Below are 27,149 nucleotides of genomic sequence, written 5' to 3' on the forward strand. Positions count from 1 at the left end.
GAAAGGACAACTATCCCATCTGTAGGGGCTGTGAAAGGAATCTTGTAAGAAATCTTATCCCATGGGAATCCTGTGAGGTTACTGAGAGGAAGCCAGGCAAAAAGGGGCAGGGGAAAGAGTTAAGCACTGGCAATACCATATACAAAATTCCAAGGCTGAATTCATCATATTATGTACAAGGAAGACCAGCACACTCTCCCTGTAACAAACCCAAGGAGCATATATGCCAATTCTCTATTCCTCTCTCTCTTGTGATGGCCAGTAACAATAACTGCTCAGCTCCTGGGATGATGCCTACTGAAGGCACATTTACCCTTCAGCTAGAGCCAAGTAAGTAGTTTTCAGGGAAAACGTATAGCATTTCATCTTTGACCCTATGCCAGTCCAAAACCTTACGGGACAGGGAAGAAATAGTCAAATAAAGATTTCTAGCAAAATGTGACCTGTAGATATAAAGAGGACAGGATGGCAGGCAACAATCTTTCATCATTTTGCCTGAATATAGCTCTTTTTATTTATCTATTTTTTCACCTTGTCAGCTCTTCTTAGTCTCTTTCATTCCCCTTTTCTTTTATTTATTATTTAAGGTCTAACCCCATGATTTATTTATTCGATGAATGAGTTGAGGGATGCATTTATCTAACTGCCCCATACCAAATGAAAATGCATCGTGCAGTTGGATTTCTTCCACAAAATTCAATTCCTTCCATCATTATTTCTAGAGTGATTGAAGAACTGTATCCAAATTCACAAAACTGAGAAAACAAGAGTTTAAAGCATCCTGCTGCTATGCAGAAATAATCACAACTCTTTTCATTCATGGAGCCAATGAAACAAATTCTTTCACAAACAGAAAAAATAACTCCTCTCAGGGTCAGGAATAGGCAACAAGGCACGCATATCTATAAAATTTCACTCTTCAGATACCTTCATTTGTAAAGGTTTGGTCACTTTTTGAAGCAATTGAGCTGCCATTTGTCTGGGGTGGGGTAGTTTTCATTTTTTGAAAGGTGACATCAAGCATTAGACTCTGGAAGTCCAAAGTCCAGAGCCAGGGTACAGGGGAGGCCATCACAGGGGCACCTAATGACCAGCCCAGAACTGGGCTGTCACTCTCCACCATCTAGCTCATGAAAAATGATCTCATTTTCTTCCTCTCCCCTCTTTCACCTCATACCAAGAAGGTATATTCACCTCCCCTCATACCACCTCATATCACAAAATCTCACTGATTCTATCCATCCAACTTGCACATGTGATGGTTCTGGGTTACTGCCACAGCTTCTGGTCAGGGTTCCTGTCTTCTCACACTCCCTCTACCATCTTAAAGCAGTCTGTTCCAGAATCTTGTGGGGGGGGGGGGGGGGGGGTCATTAAGATATAGATCCTGTTTGGGTAGATTTGTGGTGGGGTCTTAGAATTTATTTTAAATAAGTGCCCTACATGGCTACAGGCACTGGCCCAGTTTGGGAAACACTGCCCTTAGCTAATTACACCTAACACACTAGCAGTAGGGCAGAGTAGGCCAACTTTTTAGTGTAAAGGGACTTCGGTCTCCGTTGTGACTCCTCAGTTCTGCCACTGTAGTAGAAAAGCAGCCACTGACAATATGCAAATGAATGGGCATGCTGTGTTTCCCTGAAACTTTATTTACCAAAAAAAGTATGTATGTATTCAGTTTGTATCTGGGCTCCATGTTTAACTGCATTATCTTGGATAAGTAGTTACTCTAAGTCTTCATTTCTTCATCTATAAAATACACATAATAATGAGGTCATTTCAGTATTTTTTTTTTTTTTTTTTTTTTAGAGAGAGACAGAGTGCCAGCATGGGAGAGGGGCAGGGTGGGGACAGAGAGAGAGAGAGAGAAAGAGAGGATCTTAAGTAGGCTCCATGCTGATGTAGGGCTTGATTCCACCACCCTGGAACCATAACCTGAACTAAAATCAAGAGTCAGACACTTATCTAAGCCACCTAGACGCCCCTCATTTCAGTATTAAGTGAGATAATACTATGTAAAACACCTGGCATTTGGTAAACATAGGGTAATATTTGCTTACCATAATCATAATTGTGAGTTTATTTGTCTATCTTCCCAACTAGACTTTAAGCCCCTTGAGGTTAGAGACTGCTTTTCATGTCTAGGGCCTGAGTTCTTCCCCCTTATCTATTTTCTCTGCCTTTCATAATAGGACTCCCACAGTGTTAGCTGGGCACATGGCTGCCCCACCCGGGATTCTACTTCCCAGCCTCTGCTGCAGCCTGGTGTGAGCATGTGCCTGGGTTCCGGACAATGAGGTGTGTGAGAGAGTAACATGTGCCACCTCTGTCTCAAATATTTCCAGGGGATGTGTGTGTCCTCACTCAGTCCTTTTTCTTTCCTATGGGGTGGAGGTAGCTAAAGCAGGAGCAGCCGCCGTGGACCCACAGGGGGATGCTGCCTGTTGAGTATGGCCTAACTATCCTGCCAGCCCTGGATTATCATATGAGAGGAAAACACATTTCCACCTTAAGTCACTTAATTTTGTGATTCTTTGTTACAGCAGCTGAACTGATACCCTGCTTGGTTAATAACTAGTCTTTCAGGAAGGGCTGACCCACCTGCTATTCTTGCTGGTCTCTCAAACATGTTACCAACATGAGAACATGAACTCTTTGCTTCTTATTGATCTGTTTTTGCCTAGAGTCTTTATCAATCAGTCTCTAAATTCTTGGCTCAGGGTTACGGTCCTCAATTCCTCTCTCTGGAATCTTTGGAAATGCTCCCCTTGATTTCCCTCTAGGAATTATGGTTTAGCCAATCTGACCAATCTGTGAGCCAATGCCTTAAGCAGAAAATCCCCAGGAAATCATTCAGAAGCCAGACGTTTGGCAAGGGCTGGGTTGAGTAATCTCTATTCTTATTACCCCAAGGAATGGCATGGAAGGAATTAGCTGAATGAACTAATGAATGAATAGAGAGGAGCAGTCAATACCAACCATCTAAAATTATTTCTAAATGCCAGGATTTTCCTCCTTCTACATCCCAACTGATTCGAGATTCTAACTGATTTTCCTATGATGAGTTAGTTGCCTGAGACTCAGTTTATGGTTGAGGAACTTGAGGGAGATCAAAGCAAACTGGTAAATATAATTAACTACAGGGCAAGAGACTGCATCTAGTCTTTGCAGCACACTGGATCGCACAGGTGTTTATTGACTCATGCTGCCTCTCTCTCTCTGAGCAAATCTCTATCTAATGTGCTGGGAGACGGGCATGTGGGCTGAGTAATTATAAATGCCTTTCAGAAGTATGGGGCTTAAAATAATTTCCTCTTATAGTTTTTCATAACACTGAGTGTTTGTCTTTTTAATTCTTGCAGAAGGCAGTGAGGGCTAAGATCACAAATGTTTTCAGAAGAATGAGCCTGCAACAGCATCCCACTTTGCTGGCAGGTAAGAGACCCGAATGCTCACCTTGAGCAGGAAGAAAAGGGCATTACATTGATTCAGACTCAAGGCAACAGCCCGTCTAGTCTGTGCCCGTGAACAGGGAATGGGAATAGAACATTCTGTCTCTTGTGGCCTAATAGCGGCTTGAGGAAAGGATTCACCATGGCGAACACAACTCTCTTTTTTGGACAGAATAAATGAGAAGTTACTAGGATTGAGGCTTCTCTTCTCACTGCCTAGCATCTTTAATGTGCCAGCCAGCAAGATGTCTGAGGAGCAGAAAATATAATTTTGTCCAATTTTACTGAACCACAGACTTTCCTCATCTTGAAAAAATAATAATAATAAAGTACTCTAACTCTTAGCTATTTCTGGAGTCAACATGAATTTCACCGAGGTAAAATTTCCATATTTTATGTGCACCATGAAAATCAGCCTTTCTGCTTAATGGAAGCTTTGTGCTTACTGTTAAATCCAGAGAGCGGGAAGCGGGGCGGGATAGAGAGAGCCTGGGTGAGAGCTTTGATATTTGCCTGTGCGGTCTGGGGACTAACAAAGGGCAGCCAAACTTGATCTACACACTCGTCTCAAAGAGTAGAATGAAGCACATGTGGGGTCGAAAGACTGGAGCCACTTTGCTCTTGGGTGAATCTGCATTTTCTGCAGCCAGATTAAGGATTCATTTTGTCCTTGACACAGCACGAAATTCAATCTGCGCCTACTTACCCTACAGACAACAGCCTGCCGGGGGTCGTGCTAAGATTTTATAATAGTACAGGCAACAGCCTTCGCTAGCAAAATAAACATTTGGGAAATTGTATTTCAGAATCCCTTCTCCCTCCTCTCTCCCCCAGCCCCAACCCGTCATGCAATTCTGGTTCAGTGAAATGCAGCATTTAATATTTTGGAAATAATTTTCGAGCAGATGGGGAAGAGGTAGGAGGGCAGTATCTAGTGCTGGCCTTGATGATCTCCCTGCCTCCCTTCCGTTTGCAACAAAACATCTCAAGCAGTGATTGTTTTTCCTTTGAAAGAAAAAAAAAAGTGTTTGCAAATCCGCCCATTGTTTTTCTTTGCAATCTAAGTTGCGACCTTTCCTGTGGCCTGGGAAGCTGATTCTGGATCTGACTACGAGGATACCTTGGAAAGAAGCTAGGGTTGTTTAAGGAGAGGGGGGCAAAAACAGCTTTCTGCCCTCGGCGGAATGAGGCTCAGAACCTTTGTTTCTGCGGAACCAGTAGGGTGATTCTTCACACTCTCTTTATTGAACTACAAATATCTTTCCAGATGAACACACTCCTAATCTAATTAGCTGTAAACAGGCCTCTAGGGTGCCACACTGCTTAACTAGAGGATGGCAAGAAGTGGGGAGAAGAGGCGGCTGTGGCAGGAAAGATACCCACCACGGTGGATTCATTTCCATAGGCACAGTCGGGATGGGGTGATGTATTTGCAGCGGTGTTTTCTGCTTTATAGGGAGGCAGAGGGCAAGAAATGCTGAAGTCTCAAAAAGGGCAAAATTATGAAACAACAAATACTTGGGTTTCTAGGCACTTCCCACTCTTTCTGGGCGATATGATGTATTCCTTGGCACAGCAAAGAAAGGCAGGGCACCAAACATACAGGGTCCTGAAGGGTCTTGGGTTGATGGTACCTATGCCTGCTGTCAAACCCCGCGAGGCCACACAGCCAGGTGTTTACCATGCTTCCAAACCTGTGGAACGGGAGTTTGTGGAGCGAGCACAAGGTGGGGTCAGGGCCAGTGGGTGCTCCCCGACACAGTCAGAGACAGAATCCAAATTCAGAACCACTATCAGCGGAACTGGGCAGGGAAAGGTCCAGAGGCTTCATTTTTAAAGATGATTTCTGGTTGTTTGCTCTCCTCTGGTCATTTTGGGAAGGGCTCCTCAAGCTGAGAAGGGAATGATGGGGCATTTGATGTACAGCAGCCTTTGGGGGGCTCTTGAGGTGAGGTGGGTCCAGAGTAAAAGGACATAGAGAGCTGAGGCTCTAATGGGCCAAGGCTGGCAGACAGCCAACCAGGCCTGCTGTTCCACTGGGCTCCCAGTAGTCTCCTCTATTCCCTGCTCTTCAAAGGGGCTTGGACTCTGCAAACTACACTTCCCAGGCTCTTCTGCGTCCCTGGGTCAATGGGAGGCGCTGGTGGGAGAGCAGCTTGAGAGGAAGAGAGGGGCTACTTTCTGGCTTCTGGCTGAGGGCAGCAGCTTCCAGCAGCCTCTAGCAGCCTCCAAACTCTTGCATCTTCCAGCTCGTCTTCCCTCAGTGGTCCCAGTAGCAGCTGGTCTGTGTGCCCTTGGCTGTTAGTTCAGGCTCTGTTGAGGTTCAAGCATCAGTCACATCCCTTTTTCTAGCTTCTGGTAAAATCCTGTCTTCCTTTTTGTTTCCTAGCCTTGGCATCAGCAATGATTAATCTCTCCGGAAATTGCCTTTGAGTTCCAATACCTATGTAATCAGTTGCTTGTATGAAATGCAACTCCAGTGTAGCCAATCTCCTGTATTAAATCCCTTCTGTTGGAATGCTTTTCTTTTCCTGATTGGTCCCTGCTAAATATTGATTCTGACCCTGACTAGAAACCCAGGGTTCCATCTGCTGAACTAGCCAAAAGCTTGGGGGTTCTCTTCCTTTGTGGTGACATTACTAAAAGACTCTCAAATAGTAGAACCCATGGGCAGAGGGAGCATTCTCAGAGGACACTCTCTTGGGGAACCTCACACATTCCAATATGCCCTGGAAATCTTGAATTGAGAGGTTAGTTCACACTATGCTGAAGGCTTCCCGTTTTGCCAGAAAACATTCTATCTTAGAGCACCCCTTTCTTGGCATTGCCAAGTGTAAAGAATTTGGAAAACCACTGCAGTACTCCACAACCACATCTTTCTTTTGTAAATCCTCAAAATTTGAACATTAGAAGCAGTAGGAAAACCGTGACAGTGGTTCTCAAAATATGGTCTGGGAGGATCGCTGGGGGTCTTTGAGACCCTCACCAGGAGTTCATGAGCACACAATTTTTATCATAACACTGAGACTTGATTTGCCTTTTTCATTTGCCTTTTTCACTTTTGCTTTTACTTCATTCATGAGGTTATAAGGTAGTTTTCAAGAGGCTACATCTATGTATATTAAAACAGATTGAAGAGGGAAGCAGATAACAGGGATCCAGCTGTCTATAGGCAGATATCAAAGATATTCACAAAAATGGGAAAGAAGACTAGTCCTCTAACTTATGTTGTTGTTTGTTTTGGAAAATAAAGTTATGTCATAAAAATATGTCATTTATATTGATATGTTTCTTATTGTTATTGTCAACTAAATTCATGAATAATTCATGGCTGAGGCTTCTGACCACAGAGGGTGGTGGGCAGAGAGAGGGAGAAGAGGTATAATCAGATCTGATTCTGGCTGGGCAGATCCCCAAAGCTGCCTCCCTATAACGAGAGCTCTGAGAGGCACTGCTGGGAAGATGGGGACTAACCTCCCAGGCAGCTGGTGCATTCTCCTCATCCCATCTAGTCTTTTAGGTTTCATGCTCCAGTCATGCCCTGGTCACCTGGAGGTTATCCTCCATACTGAAGTCATCTCCAGGCAATCTTCTCCGGAATTTTTAATGATCCAGGCTGGCCTTCCTTTCCTGGGGTCCATGTCCTTGCCCCAGGACACTCACTCTCTATCCTGCTGCCTCAGTCACCATGCTTACATTATTCACAAGAGTGTCGGACACCAGCCCCTGTGACCCCAGTCTCTGGAGACACCTGTCCGAGTCTGCTAGTGGTCACCTATACTGAGGGGGAAGCATGTTTCCGCCTCCCCCCAAGGGGGAGAGCTGAGCTCCCCTGCCATGCTGACGCCAGCCATTTCTGGCCTCAATTTGTAGACCTCTGAGGTTGGGTCTTAAGCTACAGGTTGCAGAAATGATTTTCACTCCCTCCTTTTGCACCTCCTGTGGAAAGTGGGAATAGTTGGCCCACATTGTTTTGGGGCCTCAGTTGAAACTTAGGTAGAAATAAATAGTCCAGATTTTAATATCCTATTATAAAATTATCCCAAATTTCTGATAAGATAGCCATCGTTATTTATATTTTTTAGATGAGGAAATTAAGCTCAGAGAGGATAAGTAAGTGGCTAAGCTAGGATTCGAGCCCAGATATGAATCAAAGTCCAAAGTTATTTTATATAGAGATAACTTAGGGGATGGAAATGCCCCTCTGGGCACTTGCTCTTGACTTAAGGTGTCAGTTTCATGCATGGCTCTCATGCTATTGTTTGGGTGGCCAATGCATCCCATCTTGTCTGGACAAGTCTAGGTCAAAGCCTATTGTCTTCATATAATTATCAGTCATGATCCCTCTTCTTTCAGGTTTGGACAACAAATGATAAGTTCACCATAACTATTAGGGGTTGGAGGTATGGTGCAGAAGAACCAGAGGCAACAGAAGTTTCTTAGGGGGACAGAGTCTTCCAGAAGAGTCTTCAAAAGCTGGCTTAGACCCTATAGGGAAGATCTGCATTAGGGGAGTGAAGTCAGTGAGGCAGCCTTTCCAGATGCAGGCATGCCCAGAACAGCCCTGGGTAAAGCCCAGCCAGGTGGGACATTGGCTCCAGGAAGGTAGTCTCTTCAGGGGCTGGCTGTAGAGTCCACAGGGTGGGAAGGGTATGAGAAAAACACATGTCCATCGTTAATTCTAGGTAACTTCTGCATTTGTCTTTTCTTCCCCACTGTACCCTTGTAACTTAGGATACTTTCACTAGAAGATAAACAACTAGCTGGTCTCCTTTCCTGTTTTCCTCCCAATCCAATCCATCCTGCTGTTGAAATCAGAAAATTTTTTCTAAAATTCAAGTAAGACTGAAACTGTTTTTCACTTAAAAATCTTTTATTGACTTCCTATTGCCTTCAGGATAAACTCTGAATTCCTTAATGTGGCTTCAAGGGCCTTTGAGATCTGCTCCTATGAACCTTTCTAGACTCTTCTCATACCTTCTCCACCTTGTTCCCACTTAGCATCAGTTCAGCCACGTTAAACTTCTCAGAATGCTGAACCTTCTTACTTGTGAGCCTTGCATGCACTCTTTCTGCTGCTAGCACACTCCTCTCTGCTAGGACCGAACTGCCTGGATTCCTTCTTTCCTCGAGTTTGGGGAGTGTGTCTGCATCACAGCAGCTCTGGAATTTGCTTGCCTGCATTTCCCCCCAAGGCCTGAAGCCGTCTGAAGACCTGGTTCTTTCCACCTTCTCCACCTCTGTGTCATTAGCTCCTATCACAGGGCTTGGCACATGGCAGGTCCCAGGTTATTTGGTGACATTTTGTTTACTTGCCACAAGCATTAAAAACCAAATAATCAGGGCGCCTGGGTGGCTCAGTCAGTTCAGTGTTTGACTCTTGGTTTTGGCTCAGGTTATGATCTTGTGGTTCGTGAAATTGAGCCCACCGTCACTATCAGTGCAGAGTCTGCTTGGAATTCTCTCTCTCTCCCTCTCTCTCTGTCCTGCCCCTGCCTCCCAAATAAATAAATAAACTTAAAAAAAAAAAAGCTAAAAGCCAAACAATCAAAGCATGAGACATTAGCTTCAGCATACCTCATGGATGTCTACTAGGCACAGTACTCACATATAGGCTGAATCCTTGTGCAAATGAAGAGATTCTACAGATAATAGGTTTTAAAAATGAGAAGCTTTTTTTTTTTTAAAGGAATGCGATCCCTAGTAGTCCAGAAATGAATCAGCGTAATATCCAGTCATGAGCAGATGGTTCAATAGATTATGGCTTGTATACTGAAAAGGATACTATAGAACACCGACAAGCATAATGAATGTAAAGACTAAGCAGCAATGTAGGAAAATGATTGTAATTAGTGCTAATTGAAAGAAAGGAGAATGGCCAATTGCATACTTGCTACTCTTGTGACTACATAATGTGTGTGTGTGTGTGTGTTAGTGGGGATGGAGTTCTGGGAAGGAGTGGAAAAATACTGAGAAAAGTTCAAGATGGTGGAGATGATTTTTTTTACCTCTCAAAATGGGTTCTAATATTGACTTTGTATCTTCTTTTTTCCCCCAATAAGAAGAATATTAAAAGAATATTTTTTAAAACCAATCTGATACTCTAAAATGTTAAAATGATTCTCTCTGGGTGGTAGAATTAAGGAGAATTTTAATGATTTCTTAATAATTTCCATATTTGCTTATTTTTCTCCATTGAATGTTTAACATTTATAATAATTAGATAAAAACAATACTGCAAATATTTACTTTCTTTCCTCCCCCTCTTTGGGCAGATGTACTTCTTTCCCCATGGATCTCGGGCATGGCCATGTGACTTGCTCTGGCCAATACATTGATGGTGGACATGAGGCAGTAAATGTATTTGTGTAAGGGGCCTTGCCCTCTTGCATTTCTGCCACTACCATGAAAAGAATGTTTTCTGGATGGATTGTCCAACCAGGAAAAATGAGAGACACGTGGAACAGACCTAGACCAACCTTTAGCTTGGGGCCAAGATCAACAGAGCTGAACCTAGGACAGCTGACCCTAGACAACCCACAGATGTGCGAGTGAGAAGAAATGTGGGTTGTTTTAAGACATTGAGACTTGGGGTGGTTTGTACAGTATAATTTTGAGAAGTAACATTTTGATAAATCTTCATTTTTAATGCTAACTTTATAAACAAAATCTCTCTTTTATTCTTGTCTCATCTTCCATCTTATAAAAGGCATTCCACAGACGTGGCCCAGGCTTGGAATGACTGAGCTAATTCTGAGCTTGGAGAAGAATGTTAATCTGGAGAGAACTTCTAAGAACACTAGAACATCAAAGGTGTGACAAGAAGGTGACAAAATGACACTAGAACTGTAGTGTTGTCCCTACTGTCAACAGCATTATTAGCATATTGGTGAGATGCATGAATCCCAATTACCGTTATGCCCAATCTGGGCTCCACATCAGCTCTATGTTATTGCCATTCTCCTGGTCATTTCTCAACACTCTTGCAAAAATGTGACAGGTGGGAACTACAGGTTTCCCTATCCAAAAACAGAGTGTTCAGAAAGCTCGAGTTAGGCCACGTTGCTTTCCTCAAAGACCTACATTAGTGCGGTAACAGCTTTTTTCGTGAAAGTGAAAATCTTCTTTAGATTTCTTTTGGTTGGCAAGAAAGAGGGACTACTCTAGGTCTTCTGTAAAGGCAAAGAGGCATAAAGCAAACATTCCAAAAGCAGAGCATTCCTGTAACCCAAACCCAAACCAACATATGCTCAGTTGCAGTATTTCAAATCAGTTTGTCGTCACCAACACCAGATAAAAAACGTTACAATTCAAATCCCAGTAGTCAGGACTCCCGGATGGGGCCAGCTGCTGGGCTTTTAAGAGTGATTTTCCTTTAAAGTGGCTTCTCAGTGGGTCTTTCTCTTCCCCAGACGTTTGGCACACTGCAGAGTGAGCTGCCAGTTATGGTGAGAGTTTGTGAGAGGCAGTCTCTCCAGGAGAAACCCAGGGTGAAAGGCACTGTTCACCTCAGACTCCAGAGGCCCGGGTGTGGGGTAAGAAGGACAAGCACGAAGACATGGACCAGCCTGCTTAGCTGCCATACCTTCCCTGCATGAGCTATGTGTCCATCTACTTTTTATCTGGTTTGAATCCAACGCAGAGCTCCAAAGCGTTTGCACAGACCTCAGATCACTCTAGCGCATGGCCTTGCCTGAGGTTGTTCCTACCATCATTTACAGTTTCTGGTTAGGTGGCTTGTTTAAGATGACAATGACAGGAAGTGATTCTTCCACCTGTTAGCTGTGTGACCTTAGGCAGTTTACTCAACCTCTCTGAGTATCTGTCTGTACAGTGAAGTTATATTCTAATAACACCTATCTCAGAGGGCTTTGACAAGTATTAAATAAAGCAGTACTTTGGTGTTCTTTATCTCCTTGCTCAGAACAAAACATGACAATCCCCAAAATCTTGGATTACAATATTTGGTACATACATAGTACAAATCTACTGAAGAAAAATGAAAGAAATTACCCAGTGTTCTGCAATCCAACGATACCAGTGTTAACATACAAATCTACAACTTCTTAATTATTTTCTTTGTTTGCACATACGGATGCACTTACATATTCACAAAACTGGTTCATTCATACTATTCTGTAACCTACTCTGGCCCCCAAACAAGTTGCTATTAACACATTTTCTCGCTGAGAAATATGTCTACAACGCAGGTACTGATACTTGCATAGCATTTAATTTTATGGATAGAATATATTTTTGTGTATCTAATCCTGTTTTTTTTTCATTTTTCATTTCTTTTCTCATTTTTGCTCTTATAAGCAACTCTTTGATGAATACTCATGTACATAGATCCTTTAGCAAATGATCATTTTTAGAGGTAAATTTCCAGATGCGCAATTAATGGTCCAAATCACAAATATTTTAATATCACTTTATATATGTTATCAAATTGCCTTTCAGAAAAATTCTAGCAACATAAATACTATTGGTGAATGAACATCTCCATTTCACTGTATTTTTGGTGAAACTAGGCCATTATCATTTTTTAACCTTTATCTGTTTAACAGATGATAAATGATATTCCATTGCTATTTCAATTTGTTTCTCTGATTAAAGATGAAACTGTTTTTCTATTTATTGGTTATGTTCTTGATTATTAAAAAATAAAATTTATTATCTCTATGCAGGAACTGCTTATTATTAGGGGATTTAATTGTTGCCTTATATATTTATATTTTATAAATATTGTTCTAGTTTTTCATTTGTCTTTTAACTTTATGGATTTTTTGACATTGTATACATTTGAAAATGTTACATAATGGAATCTAGCAATATTTGGAATAGTAATCTGGAATACTTCTTAAAATAATTTTTTTTCAGAAGGGCATATGTCTGTTGATTTTTGAATCTTTGAAAAACTGAGAAAAAATTTCTGTGGACCTCATGTAAGAACAAATGGTATCTCGGCAGTTAGGGCCTTTTTCACACACAACCCTCAAAATACTGTAGAAACCATTCCACTATTTTCTGAAATTCAGCATTGAGAGCCTGATGCCAAAAGGATTTTTTCCTTCTAATATGTACTGTTTCTTGTTGTTGTTTTGGGGCAGAATCATTGCAAGATTTTCCTTTATGTTTGGAATTTAAAAAAATAATAAGACATGGTAAAGAGATGGTCTATTTTATACTTTGGCCTGGGGCTCAGTGCAGGTATGGAACTGAAGACAAGGATTCCCTCAACTCAAGAAAGTTATCTCTTATTATTTATTTGGTCACCACTTCATCTCTGGCTGATGTGTTCTCTTTTTTGGGTTTCCTATTCAATCTCCAGAACCCATCCTGCGTGCCTCTTATCTGAGTTCCAGAATTTCCTCATCCAGTGGACTGGTTTGCCTGCCTCGTTTTTTGCATTGTCCAACTCGCTAGTCAGTGTTACCACTGGACTCTCACATCAAATAAATATTGTTCTTTCTCCACAAAGTAGTTCTTCCTGATCTCAAGTTGCTCTTTTTCATGGGTACAATCTTCTCTTGACCATTGTTGTGAATCTGAATTTAATATTTTACAAAATGTCACTCTCTCTCCTACAGCAAACTTTTTTTTTTTTTTTAAAGAGCACTCTTCTTTTGAGATCATGACTATTGTTTATGTGTCCAGATGCTTCCCTGCCTCCTCATCTTTACAAAGGGAGGGCTTCTTCTGAGAAGAAGGGGTCGGGGAAGAAGTTATAATTCCTGTAATTTAATTTCTCTGGATCAGAGTTTCAGTGTTCTAGGAGAGGGAAAAGGGAACCACGCCCAGCAGTGGCCAGATGACAAGGGCTTCCCATTGTGCCGAAGGTTCCTTTCCATCTGGCAGAGGCATCATCTCCCTTCTCTAGTAGACAAGACAGTTCTTGTTAGGAGCCTGTTGTGATGATGCCTTCACATTTCTTATCACATTGTTTGAAATGAACTGAGCTGAAGTCATGTGGATGTGCCTTTTATAGCAGATTTTGCTGAGGAGGGAAATATGCACCTGTTTGGAGTTGGCATCACATTTACAGAGCAAGGAGGAACAAACACAAAGGCCAGCATATCCGGGATGATTACTGCCAAAATTACTTACCAAAGACATCTGTGAAGCTGTGATCCATTCGGGAGAGATGTGAAAATGGGCCCCAGCTGAGTCTCCCAGCAAAATGATTCCCCTGGGCTGTGAACCTGGGTGGTACAATTTATTTGCATTATTTATGCACTCAAGTAGTTTGGAACCTCCAGATTGGGTGGTTAGGAGAGTAGATACCCCGGTGCGTATTCCACGCACAGAGCATCATAACAGTGATGCATTGCCACTTTTCAAGGGTTGGGGAGTGAGGGAGATCGCATTTAGGAGCTGAATGAGATTTCTAGGCCATCAGAACTGCTAGCTAAGCTGTACAGATGCAGGTGTGTTTCCTAGCTCAGCATAAAACAAACTGCCGTGCAACATCATGAGTGAAGGATGGATGAATAAATAAATCAAAACTTTATCTGAACTCAGAAACGCGCCCTAAATTTTGGTCTTGGAAACTGCTCTCTTGAATTCTGTTATAATTCATTTGAAGAATTCCTGATATTATGGAGCAATTTTGATTCTTCAAAAATGTTATGGTTTTTTAAAGCCCTTAATCCATATACACAACAGCACTGGATGGACAATTCTGGCTGATTCATGGGAGATGAACATAAAAAGGTACCTGAACAGGCCTATCTGGAGGTTAGGAATCACTTAATCTGCTTCTGAGGCCCATCTACACAATCCATTTACCTACGGGTGATGCATGTACTCTCCTAAATCCCTTAAGATCTGGAAAGAATCAACTGGTGCCTCCCAGAGTCAGGGGCACCTCTCTCCCCAGCTCCAAATCCCCCACATCATGCTGGAGGACTGTCTAGCCTCACTCCAGGGGCTCCTTATCTTGGGTGTCTGTGACAGTTAGCACTTGGCCCCGACTGAGAAGGTCCGGGACATCCAGGAAGGCTTGGGATATGGGGCATCCAAGAAGCTTCTCACAGAGATCCCAGAGCTTCACACCAAGCTCTTTCGCTTAGATCTGAGTTTATTTATTACTCATTTGTTCATTCATTGCTTCTTCGTCCAATAAGCATTCCTAAACTACAAACCAGGCACTGAATCTTTACATTTTCTATTCCCTTCCTACCCCTCTGAGATTTTAAAGACAATTAGACTAAGTTGATTGAGGGCAAGGACTGTATCACGTCTGTCCAAGAAAACTCAGAGCCAAGTATAATATATCCTTGGTGCAGAATAGGAACCGGTATTCAGGAAATATCTGTTGAATGAATGAATGAATGAACAAATGAATGGATGACTGAAATGCTTTTAAGTGTTAGGGAAAAGCGTTGCATAAACATAAAAAGTGGTGTTTACCAGAGGGTCTTGTTTGAGATACTTTGGGTACCACCAAGAGCATATTTTCAGTAGTATGTGGGTGATCATAGGTTTCTCCTACCAGTACTGGTAGCCCAGATGTCTGGAGAATTTGGGCATTCAGAATGAAGAGCTTTTGCTCACCTATTTTTGGGAGCTCCCAATGGCTGTAACTTGGAGGTCTCCCTCAAGTCACCCAGATACGAATCTTTAGCCCAGCTGACACAGGGACTCTGTCAGTACAAGCCTGGATGTCTGACCTTGTAGTGTATTGAGAAGGACATGAAGAAGATGAAAAATGATGATCTCTATTTGTTTTCTTATTTGCAGAAGTGCTAGATTTCAATTGTCTTGCTCTCTATCCTATAGACTTTCCTGGTCTGATCATTAAAGTTTCCAAACCCCACAGAAAGGAGTTCGTTAAACAAATCCAGTTTTGCTTTTTCTAGATTCTGTCTCCATTTTCTGCAATCTTTTCCATGTCTTTTTCTGATTTTTTTCATGAAAATAAAGGTCGATTGGTCCACCTTAAATTGTAGCATCAGGCATTGCCTTACGTTGGGTGGTCTGTTCGCTTCAATCTGACTCAGGCTAGAAAAAGTGTTCTGTTGTAATGACCATACTAATTTACATTTCATACCTTCACAGAACTTCTTCTCATATGGAATTCCATCTTTTGGATCAACACCCTTTAAAAGAGAAATGATGAGATTACCAGTTTGTTTTAAAATTTATGAGACGCATATGCTGAGGCTTTCCCTAATGGCTTTAAAAAGTACAAAGGCAGATCGGTGGAAAAACCCATTAATGTCTTTTGAGCCCTTAATTCAGCGTAGCAACAGTGTGTACACGAGGTGGGGTTTAAGGAGCTGGGGCAGGAATGAGGAGGGATCCAGAACCAGGACCAGAGGATACAGGGCAGTGTTTGGAGTACTGTCAGTGTCACCAGGAGGGGGCGCTGTGGGCCCGCTAGGTGACTGGACCGCAAGGTCAAGTGTATTTATTCTGCAGTCTCTGAGCTGGAGCTTTAAGTGTCCTGACATCTCCACTTCCTAAGGACTGGTGCTTCCAGAGCAGCGATTCTCACCTGGGCTGGTTCCCCACACCCCTGCACCCCAAGGGACATTTGGCAATGTCTAGAAACCTGGTAAACAGGGGGAGGAGGAGTGACTGGCATCTATCGGGGAGATGCTGCACATCTTACAATTCCCAAGGGACCTGAATTTCCAAGACTCCAGTAATTGGTTGGGATTTCTTCTATTGTTCTAATTAATTACGTACTTTCATACTTGACTTTGTATTGTGGTATTCTTTTCCTTCTTGAAGATTCTCAAATCCTATATTAGATCAAGACCCCACAAAACGTGGGGCTGCTGCCATTGTTGTTCCCAGACAAGTGCTTGGTCTTCCTCCCTTCTTCCCTCTTTCTACCTGAAAGCTGCAAATATGATATTCCCAGAGAACTGGGGCAACAGCATTAAAGGCCTCGGGGCGGCAGGTAGTGGGGTGGCCACAGAGGAGTCTCCACTCTGCCTGGCTAGCTTCATGAGACAGAAAAGAAATGGCTGGATGGCATGGCGGCAGCAAGAGGTTTGCTCCACCACCTGGGTTGCCATAAAGCTTTGCCGACAGCGCTCCTTGTTTAATGTCCTATGACTCAACACAGAATAAAGGTGTTAGAGGTGGGTGACCCTAGGCAGGCTTAAAGGGGCTGCGACTGAGAGACCTTCAACCCTCATCCCATCACCGACATCATGTGCTATTAGAGTCTATCCCCCTCTTCCAAATTACAGAAAAAGGTTTGCTTTTTCTTTTTTTCTTTTTCTTTTTTTTAATGTTTTATTTATTTCTAGGAGAGAGAGGGAGAGACAGCGTGAGCAGGGGAGGGTCAGAGAGAGAGGGAGTCACAGACTGAAACAGGCTCCAGGCTCCGAGCTGGCAGTCAGCACAGAGCCCGACGCGGGGCTCGAACCCACGAACCGCGAGATCATGACCTAAGCGAAAGTCGGACGCTTAACCGACTAAGCCACCCAGGCGCCCTTGCTTTTTCTGTCACCTCCTTCCTTAGGTCTGACTAAAGCCGATAGGTTTTTAAGGAGGGCAGAAAGTAAGAGAACAGGGTTAAATTTGAATTCAGTCGCTTACCCAAATGCCGTTACAGTTTGAATCCTCATGTACATCCCAGTTATTTGGCCTAAGAGGAAAACATCAACATTAATTTTCATTATATTCTTATGGCTTCGCGAATGTTAGCTGAATGAATGAATGAACGAATGAGTGAATGAGTGCTTTATGAAGTGTCACTGATACATAACAGGTTCTTCGAGAAGAAGTGCCATACGTTATTGTCTGTGGCACCCAGAAGCCTCCCCTTGGCTTTGTTGCCATGATTTAGGTTTTGGATATTTTCTGGGCACTGTGGACCAAATCCAGCCTTTTCACAGTGGCCTATATTCATGGACTGCGTTGTTGTGGAACGGTGCTGATGAGCAGAGTGAATGAATCTGTAGTCCACCTGATTCACATAGGCGAAGCCATTACAACGATGCCTCTAAAGTCCCACACATGAGGTAAGTCAAATGCCTTGGCTCTGCAGTCACAGCTAAGATGAAGAATGAAGAATGCGTATCCTTTTTTTTTTCATATCCAGTTTTTGAACATCAGCCTGAGACTAAAATGTGACATGTGCTCCACTCACAGGAGCCCTGCCCTCACTCCTGAGGTGGGAGGCTGATGTTTCTGGGCTCAGTCCTGTGTGCAGAAGTTGTGCAGAAGGCCGCACACATGTCCACCATAGCCTGCTGCCCTGCTTCTCTCTCCCTCTAAATGGTAAGCTCTGCGAGAGGAGGCCCTTCTCCCATTTTGTTTACCACCCAACATGAGGCCAAGTTGACAAATAGCAGGTGCACTTCCTGGATAGATGATGAACGAAGGCTGTCCTTTCCTCACTGAGCTTTACAGTTGGGACACTGAGTGAGGCCCCTTCTCTTTGTAAATACAAACGCCCTAGGCTGGGGAGGGAATTACACGTCAGGACTCCTTTTTAGAAGGTAATTTTCCAAATCAATGACCAGCGGAGACGTACCTTCTGCCCGGGTATGCCATCTTGTTGCTGTCATTGCAATCCCTCCCTCGCCAGTGATAGCCCCTCAGCGTCTGAAATTGAAGAGCACACACAGGAAGGGGTCATTGGCACCGTTATTATCCATGAGGAAGGGCAGTCAGAACTGTCTGAGGGGCACAGACACGTGCAATTTTTAATCTGCATGCAGTCTAGGAACACTAGAGATTACTAAGAAAATGAAGATTAATATACTAAGACCTGCTGTGTGAGGTGACCAGGCCAATACCAGGGGGTAGTGTGTGTGTGAGTGTGTGTATACCATACGTTGGTGTTGGTGTTGGGTGTGTGCCATACGGGGGTGTGTGGGAGTGTAGTTGTGTGAATGTGTATGTTTGTGGGCATGTGTGTACTCATAGGTGTGGCTATGGGTATGCATGCTGTACATATACGTACATGTGTGCGTTCGTGTGTGTGTGGACACTTCCACAAACAGCAGGAACATCCAGTTACTTGAACTTTATTAATCATCAACCTTCTTAGCCTCTAAAACAATTTCTTTATTTGGTCAAATGATTAATTGTTTTACTGGGTAATTTAAAAGTCTCTAGTAAGGCTGGCTAATTATGTGGATCTATTACACGATTGACCTGTCCTGATCCTTGATTTGAAAGAATCGAGAGTCATGATAATGCCAAACAATGCTTTTATTTCCCCTATTCCCAGGTAGAATATCTGAGAACCCCACCAACTTTGGGGAGTTACATCTGCTACTTGGTTGTTTGCTTTTGCAGCAAACATCCTGATATCCAAACTGCTTTAAATCAAACGTGTGCACACACATAAACACAACACACATGCACACTCTAAAAGCAGGCTTAATAATTTCCAAAATAATTCTCAACACCTTTCAAAATAACTGAAATACCCAGCTGGGAATGGCTTCAGGAGACAAAAAATAGCCTCAGCCTAAGACCCAGTTCTGATGGCTCATGTATTATTAAGATGCCAAAAAAAAAGTTATAAAAATCATGAAATGGTGTATTATAAAATAATTAATACATTCAAATAGAATTCAGTCTTGTCTTATTAAAGGAAAGATATTTGTAGAAAGCAGTACAATATTTAGCGAACATCTGGTTATTCTTAACAATACTTACTGGGAAGACACTGTATTTGTCTGAATCTACATCTTTGAATGGCACAGAATTTTTTATAGCTCTAGAAAAAAGAAAACAAAACAGCTGGTGAGCTAAGAAAAAAAGAAACCGTGTTTGTGAAAACAAACAGAGGCATTTCAGATATGGCTATGTTGAGTATATGTGATAAAAGTCCATTCTAAAAATAAAATCAAATGCCTCCATAATATGGACGAGTGCCCACCAAACTTTGCCAATCTCTGCTCTCCACCTAATTAGAACTATTTTCTCTCTGATATTAATTTGGCCCATATGGGGAAGTGAAACAATTGAATCAACATTTTGGAGAACATGGGATATTGATGTTGAGATGCCCAGAAAAGAAGGAGACTGCATTTTTGGTCCAATGAGCTCAGAGCTCCAGATTGAATTTGTGCCATTTTACACATTCTGTGATGGAAGTGTTTTCTTAAAATTCTACTCTTTTAAACCACTGACTCTAAGAATCTTGAGGCGCTTTAGCTGGCAATGTTCACTCCCATTCATGAGCCTGGAAAACCAAAGACGCTGATGTGACTGATGACCAAGCAAACTGATGCTAAAGCCACAGACACCTCCCCCGAGTGAAGTTCTCCCCCTGCATCCTCACTACCAAACTTGTCCCAGCTTCTGCATGGCAAACACTGCTTTCCCTCTAGGAAAATCTCCTATGGGGTAGCAGGGTAGTGCCATCATATGGTAGGGTGAGGCCATTTTTAGAGCCTAGAATGTAGTGAGTAACATGACCCCTTTCAGGATTTGTTAAAGGATCTTTTGAATCAGTAGTTGTGAGAGCCTCGAGGCAAATGGATTCAGCAAGAGTCAGCTTGGAGACTAAACGGTATCATGGAGCCTGTCTTTATTAACTCTGGGATAGTGGTCACAGGCTTCTCTGGAGACGACCTCTCCAGCGAGACTAGGTACTTGCCCCCCATGTTCCTCTTGGACAGCTATTGTAGTTTTTTAGTTGAGAAAAGGAGAACACATACACACACACACACACACACACACACACACACACACACGGTACAGACCCAAACAGTCATATTCTCAGTCTGGGAAAGGTGTTAGGTGAAAGGTCACAGTTAGTATGCCAAAGCTCTCCTCCACCCTTGCCAGCCTGAGGATGAGAGTCTGAAGAAACAATTAGTTGTCTCTAGAGTTGGAAAGCGAATTCATTAAATTAAACTTCATTTGTTTATTTTAAAGGCTCAAAGTAACTAACCAAAACCATATGTTCTAATTTTTTTAATGTTTTTATTTTATTTTTGAGAGAGAAAGAGACAGAGTGCAAGTAGGGGAGGGGTAGAGAGAGACACACACACACACACAGAGTCCAAAGCAGGCTCCCGGCTCTGAGCAGTCAGAACAGAGCCTGAGGCAGCACTTGAATTCATGGACCCTGTGACCTGAGCTTAAGTTGGCCGTTTAACCAACTGAGCCACCCAGGTGCCCCTCAAAACCATACATTCTAGACAAAAGAGGGTAGATTGGTCATTCAAAGTAGCATAAACTGCAATTTATATAAACTCCATAATCTCTTATTCATAGTCTCCAATCCAAACAGCTATGAAAACAGTTGTTTCTTTGCTTCGATTTTGTTTTAACTTTGCAGAAAATTCATTTGGTGGAAAACTTGATCTGAACTGATATAAGGCAATCCATAGGCTTTACCCTACTTAGTGTGAATATTTATACATTTCACTGCTGAAACACAAATGTGTTTGTTCAGAAGGTACTGAGAGTGTTAGGTGACTTAAGGTATATGCACCATATGTCACGTCTCTTAAAATCTGGAAAATTCTCAATTTCAGATCACATCTGGCTCCAAAGCTTTAGATAAGACATTGTTGATGCTTACTAACCTTACTTCTGCAAAATTGTGTCTAAATTTGATACTTCCTATATCTTTACAAGTGTCTAGTTGTATGCTAGAACATTGATTGATTGATTGATTGATTGATTCATTCTGCAGGCATTTTTGGAGTCCCTGCTGTGTGCCACACACCATATTAGATATTATGGATGAATATATGACATATTTCCAGAGGAGCTTAATGACGGGTAGGGGCATAACTATAGTGTGATGGAGAAAATGCTATAAAGGGTTGTGCACCAAGAGGAAAAACACTTCTAATGCTATCCAAGGGAGGAAGTGATCTTAAGTTGAAATTTAAAGGATGAGAAAGCATTTTCAAGACATGTAATTGGGTCAAGAATGTTCTAGCAGAGACATAGTAGACCATAGTAGAGTTCCAGAAGAAAAGTCATGGGAAGCCTCTTAACATAGTTCTGGGTTCTGAAATTAGACTCCCTGGGCTTGAATCCCAGGTCTGCTGTCTACTTGGAATCTAACCTTAAGCAGATTATTTAATCTTTTGTACCTGTGTTTCCTCATTTGTAAAATGGGGCCAGTATCAGTATCTGCTTCCTAGAGCTATTGTGAAGACCACATGAGTTGGTCCATGTGAAGCGGGAAGATCTATGCCAAGGATGTGGTAAACACTCACAAACATTAGCTTTTTTTTGTTATTTTGTGCAATGGTAATGGTTATTACAAGGATAGTTTCTAGGGCTGGGCAAACAGGAGTCGGGCATCTGCTCTTACGGCAGTTTAGTTTCTGGAGCCATCCCAAATCCAATCCACAGACCCTCTTCAGGTTTTCAGATTTCCTGGCACACAACGTTTTACCCAGTGGTCTTGTTGGCTGGAGCAGATAATCACCTGCTCGGGGACGAATATAAAATATATTTCCAATAGAACCATTGCTCTATTACTGCCCGTTGTTGAGCTAGCACGCTTGATCCAGCCAGCAATTGTAATTTCAGGTGAATATTATTCATTACATAATAGACTAGCTATTTATGTTCAAACTCCCTAAAACTATTTCATGAAACTGGGGCATTACAACAAAGGAAAACTAGGGAGAATAAAGTTTCGATGTGTAGCTGCCTCATTTTTGAGTCTCAGGCAGCACTCCAGGGCTGGGAATGGGTCTGTTTCATATGCATGTGGATGCATTATATGCATCTCTGTAAGATGAAGTGAGAGCAGGGAAAACCAGGAAAGAATGCCACATGGCTCATCTTGGTCATGGGGACGGGGACCGACATGGTCAGATGACATGATAGGGCATGGGGAAGAAGAAACAAGTAAAAAAGGCAAATAAAATAATGATGAACTAAAGGGAATTAACATAGGGTAGGATAGTCTGTACATGTTTATGTGAAATGATCCATACGTGGGTTAATGCTTGTGGAAATTAAATACAAAGAAGAGACTATTAAGAGGGGACTCTCCTGACTTGCCATCGTCACAATAAAACATAGTGTGTGGGCATTGTAAATTCTGACCAGAACAAAACACAACAAAAACAACACACAACTTGATTGGCCCTATGGTAGTAGCCTGGTATCCAACACAGTAAAATAGTGTCTTTTCTTGATTTAGTCCCTCCTAATGCGAAGCACTGTGGTAAGTACAAGGATAAAGTTTTGTGAACACGATGTCCCTACTCTCCAGGAGCTGTGGGCATGTGGGAACCCGATGGGAAGCAGCGGTACAAGAGCTGGATGCAGGAGCAGGCACCGGTGAGCTTGGGGCACTGAGGGCTAGCCAAACGTCTGCTATCAGGGAGCTGGAGAACCTCCCACGGGGGGGACACCTTCACTGTACTTTGAAGGCATTAGACCAAACAGGATGCAGGCAAGAGAGGCACCAAACAGGAAGGCATTCCTACCGGAAGGGATGTTATCAAAGGATTACCTAATAGAAGACAAATAGGTCCTGTCTCTACCACCAGCTGACTGTGCTTAGTGGGTCAGACATTCAATGTGATAGACCTACTTACTCGTCTAAAAGTGGGGCTAAGAGTCAAGGGACAGACAATTGAGTGGCTCTGAGTGTGGCCTTTGCAACCAGGCTGCTGGATTCAGATGTCAGATTTATTTATTAGTAGCTCCATGACCTTGGGCAAAAGATTTTACCTCTTTAGATAGGGGACGATAATGCCATCTGCCTTGTCAGGCTGCACTGACAAGAATTCCCGGTGCATGGACCTTCCTATCCAGTTATCCAACTTTTAGTTATTGTTATTATTACTGAGCCACAGGTTGTTTTGAAGAATAAATGAGGCTGCATTTACATGTGCTTTGTAAACCATAAAGCACTGAATAAATTGTGATCTGGTGCAAATTATACCCAAAGCACAATGATTTTTAGAAAGAAAAAAAAAAAACACCCTGCTTTTGCTTTTTCATAAAAGAAAAATTTCCCTTTTAAATGGGGCCAGGAAAATCCCTGGCCACAGATGCTCTTGAATTCAATTTTTCAAAGGTGGTTCAATTGAAGAGTTGTCACTTTGGGTCCTGCTGGCCCACGTTTGACATAGAAAATGCAATGATGCTTTCAGCAAGAAGGGGACAGGTGTCTCAATTCAGCGAGAGCTAGGCATGATGAAATGACGGGGGACCTGGGGAGCTGGCTGCATCTCAGCCTTCCAGCATCTTCTTTCATGTCTCTTATTTCCCCTCCACTCCCTATGTCCTGGTGCTCTCTGCATCCACCCCTATTCATGAAAAGTGGTGTTGATACTATTTCTGGGACCCAGGCCAGCACTTTGCACAGCTGGCTTGCAGGGGCTCATGCGGGCAGATGAACTAGGAGAGGTTTTTAAACTCTTGGATCTCTGAGAAGCTTTAAATATAGGTCAGAAGATAGTCTTGTCCACCCCTAAGAAGGTTTCACAGCAGAGGGAAGATGTTTAGTGGATTTAGCTCCCATGAAACTCATGAGATGAAGGATGGAGGAATGTAGGAAAAGTGACTCTTATTACAGGTTGAATGGTGTTCACAGAAAGTCATGTTGGAGTTCCAACTCTGGGTCCCTGTGAATGTGACCATTTTTGGAAATAGGGTCTTTGTAGATGCTACGAGTTAAGATGAGGCCATTAGGCTGGATTCTGATCCAAAATGATAGGTGTTCTTATAAAAGGAAAAGATGGACAAACAGGGGAGACGGCCATGTAGGAAACTGGAGGCAGAGACTGAGTGTTGCATCTGCAAGCCAAGGAACACCAAGGATTGCTGGCTCCACTGGAAGCTAAGAGACAAACTGGGGCACCTGGGCGGCTCAGTCCGTTAAGCATCCAACTTTGGCTCGGATCATGATCTCACAGTTCATAGGTTTGAGCTCCATGACAAGCTCTGTGCTGAGAGCTCAGAGTCTGGAGCCTGCTTCAGATTCTGTGTCTCCCTCTCTCTCTGCCCCTCCCTCACTTACACTCTGTCTCTCAAAGAATGAAAATTTAAAAAAAGAAGAAGAAGAAGAAGAAGAAGCTAAGAGGCAAAGAAGGATTTGACTCAGTGTCTCAGAGGCAATCTCAAAGGGAGTAGAGTCTCAGAGAAGCCCCAGAAGCACCTGCTTTCAGACTCGCAGCCTCTAGAACTGCGAGAGGATACATTTCGGTTGTTCTAAGCCATCCAGTTTGTAGGTATATTATTACAGCCGCCCTAAGAAACCGTTATAGTCTCTCAGAGCAGATGTGCAGCCTGATTCACCTCCAAGCCCTCGCAAGGAGAGCCAGACGGGACCAGATATGCCTGGCTGCCGAGAGAAGCTATCACGTTAAGACTCAGTGTCCTTCGCTGTGAAATGGAATAATAATAATTTCTACTTCACAGAATTGTGAGGCCGGGATGTGGAAATGTTTGCAAGCTGCATGTCTGGCGCCTACAGCAGCGTCCACGCACTGTGACAGCAGCCGTGGTCACACGGGAAGTGGCTGAGCTATTTCGCCTCTCAGTCCAATGTCCCTCCTAGCACACTGTTCCATCTTTTAAAGTTCTGGACAGTGATCCTATGACACAACCTCCTTCCAGCACAACCTCAGACTCAGAGTCAAGCTGGGGGATGGGGTTTTAAACGGAGACAGGAGGTCGTGGGAATTCAGGACAGTGTCTTTGTTGTGTGTTGTTGTTGTTTAAATGTTTATTTATTTATTTATTTATTTTTTATTAAAAATTTTTTTAACGTTTATTTATTTTTGAGAGACAGAGAGAGACAGAGTACAAGTAGGGGAGAGGCAGAGAGAGAGAGAGAGAGAGAGAGAGAGAGAAAGAAACAGAATCTGAAGCAGGCTCCAGGCTCTGAGCTGTCAGCACAGAGCCTCATGCGGGACTCGAACCCATGAACCGTGAGATCATGACCTGAGCTGAAGATCATGACCTTAACCGACTGAGCCACCCAGGTGCCCCTAAATGTTTATTTTTGAGAGAGAGAGCGTAAGTGGGGGAAGAGCAGAGGGAGAGGGGACAGAAGTCTTGAAGCGGGCTCTGTGCTGACAGCAGTGAGCCCCGTGTGAGGCTTAAACTCAGACTGTGAAATCGTGACCTGAGCTGAAGTCAGATGGTCAACTGACTGAGCCACTCAGATGCCCCAGGGGCAGCGTCTTTGCATTTGCAACCATGTTCATATACAACTGAGCCCAAGTCTTTAGGTAATAGGTTGTGCCTTTAGATAAAATGGTCCCTTTGTAGCCTCGTGAGTGCCTTGCACTAAAGATGCTCAGAGTCCCTTCCATGACGAGTTGCCAGCCCTGACTGTGTCTTACACAGCAAGGAGGGGCTGTCCCCATGTGCGGCACGCGTGTGCACCAGGCTGCCCAGAAGTTTCACAGGTTCCAGCCCAGGATAGAAGTCAGGCTTTGAGGTTCAAAGATAATAACTGCTATGCAGTGTATTTCTGAAATGATTTGTTCAGAGCTCATTTGTCTTTCAGCCTCTGTACAAGTCATGAGCAACAAATGCTTTCACCTTCAGGAAGATGCTTTTAACATCTGGTGATCATTTCAGTAACTGGAAAATGGACAACGGAAGATGCCATCTCATGCCAATACTTGGGGAGATAGAAAGAGTATACGTACAATTTAATCCTCTGACAGATCTTGGCCAAAAATGGGAGGGAACAAATATCAGAACTGCTTCTGGAATATTTCTAGAGAGAAAAAAAATGAAAAAAGAGTTGCTTAGTTCAAGGAATGGCTCCACAACTTGTAAAGACCCTTCTCCTGCTGGCCCAACGTCTGGATTTCTAGACCCTCTTTCCTTCAGAATCTGGGCCACTGGATATAACAAAATTTACTTCTTGTTTCTGTGCCTACACTCCATATTCACTCCGTCTTTGTGCCTTTGTTCTTGCTGGGGGCTCAGCCCGAAGGCCCCCTCTTCCTCACACATCCAGCCACTTCTAGCTTCACCTATTCTCCACCTCCTCTCCAGAGGGTCTTCCCCCCTCCCCCCCCCCCCCCCCCCCACCGTGGACGGTTTCCCTTGGGCAACAGCATTCCTCTCCTCCTTGTACTCAAGGGCTTTGGGAAAGGGTTTGAAATAAAGAACATTTTCAAATAGAACAATCCCAGCCTATTATGAGAGAAAATAAAGACTAATGGGAGAGACATGGCCTGGGCTTGGGGAGAAGGAAGAAGGAAGTCCCCTTTCCTTGGAGAGGGGGGCAGTGGGCAGGAAGTGAGGGCAGGGGAGGTGTGGAGATGAAGCTCCTCAAGCTTCATGAGCAAGGCATTTCAGACCGAAGTTTCCAGAACTCTCTAGCCATGGGGCAAATGAAAAGCCCTGGCTTTTTACTGAGTGGTTCTCTTACAATGATTGTGGTTTCCATGATGTTTTCCTCAGATGAATGGAAAAGACAACAGGGTAGCAAAGGTTAGAAAGTTGCATTTATCAGTGAAGGAGGAGATGGGACCCATGGAGTCCTTCAGGTGACTATGAGTTGTATCAATAGTGTTGGCGATATATTAACCCTGGCAGAGGAGAGCAAGCCAACCTCATTTCCACGCTATAAATGAAGTTTTTAAGCATCTTTGTGAAGTTTGCTCAACTTTCTAGGATGGGAGGAACAATCCTGATAGGTGCCCCCATCCGTATGCAAGACATGGAGACAGAAGAGGCTGTCCTTGTTCTCCCGGAGCCTAGTGGGGCGGTGGGGTGAGTATCGTGGCTCTTAGCATGCTTTGTGAGGTTTGCAGTGGT

The 27,149-nt window shown here is 43.2% G+C and overlaps 1 protein-coding gene across 3 annotated transcripts in view; it reads right to left on the bottom strand.

Moving 5' to 3' along the window:
* AOAH (acyloxyacyl hydrolase) overlaps window positions 1-27,149 on the bottom strand; it is a 168,920-nt gene that overhangs the window by 75,967 nt on the left and 65,804 nt on the right. For all 3 annotated transcript variants that reach the window (XM_039239154.1, XM_039239156.1, XM_039239155.1), the window contains exons 6-11: window positions 26,027-26,097; window positions 19,086-19,146; window positions 17,950-18,020; window positions 17,010-17,058; window positions 15,505-15,553; window positions 13,560-13,654 (exon numbers count right to left, since the gene is read on the bottom strand). In XM_039239154.1, the coding sequence (XP_039095085.1) occupies window positions 13,560-13,654; window positions 15,505-15,553; window positions 17,010-17,058; window positions 17,950-18,020; window positions 19,086-19,146; window positions 26,027-26,097 (396 nt within the window). The remainder of the gene's footprint in view (window positions 1-13,559; window positions 13,655-15,504; window positions 15,554-17,009; window positions 17,059-17,949; window positions 18,021-19,085; window positions 19,147-26,026; window positions 26,098-27,149) is intronic.

This window comes from Hyaena hyaena, unplaced genomic scaffold, assembly GCF_003009895.1.
Source record: "Hyaena hyaena isolate Hyena2069 unplaced genomic scaffold, ASM300989v1 scaffold_153, whole genome shotgun sequence".
In the NCBI taxonomy this organism is placed as follows: Eukaryota; Metazoa; Chordata; class Mammalia; order Carnivora; family Hyaenidae; genus Hyaena; species Hyaena hyaena.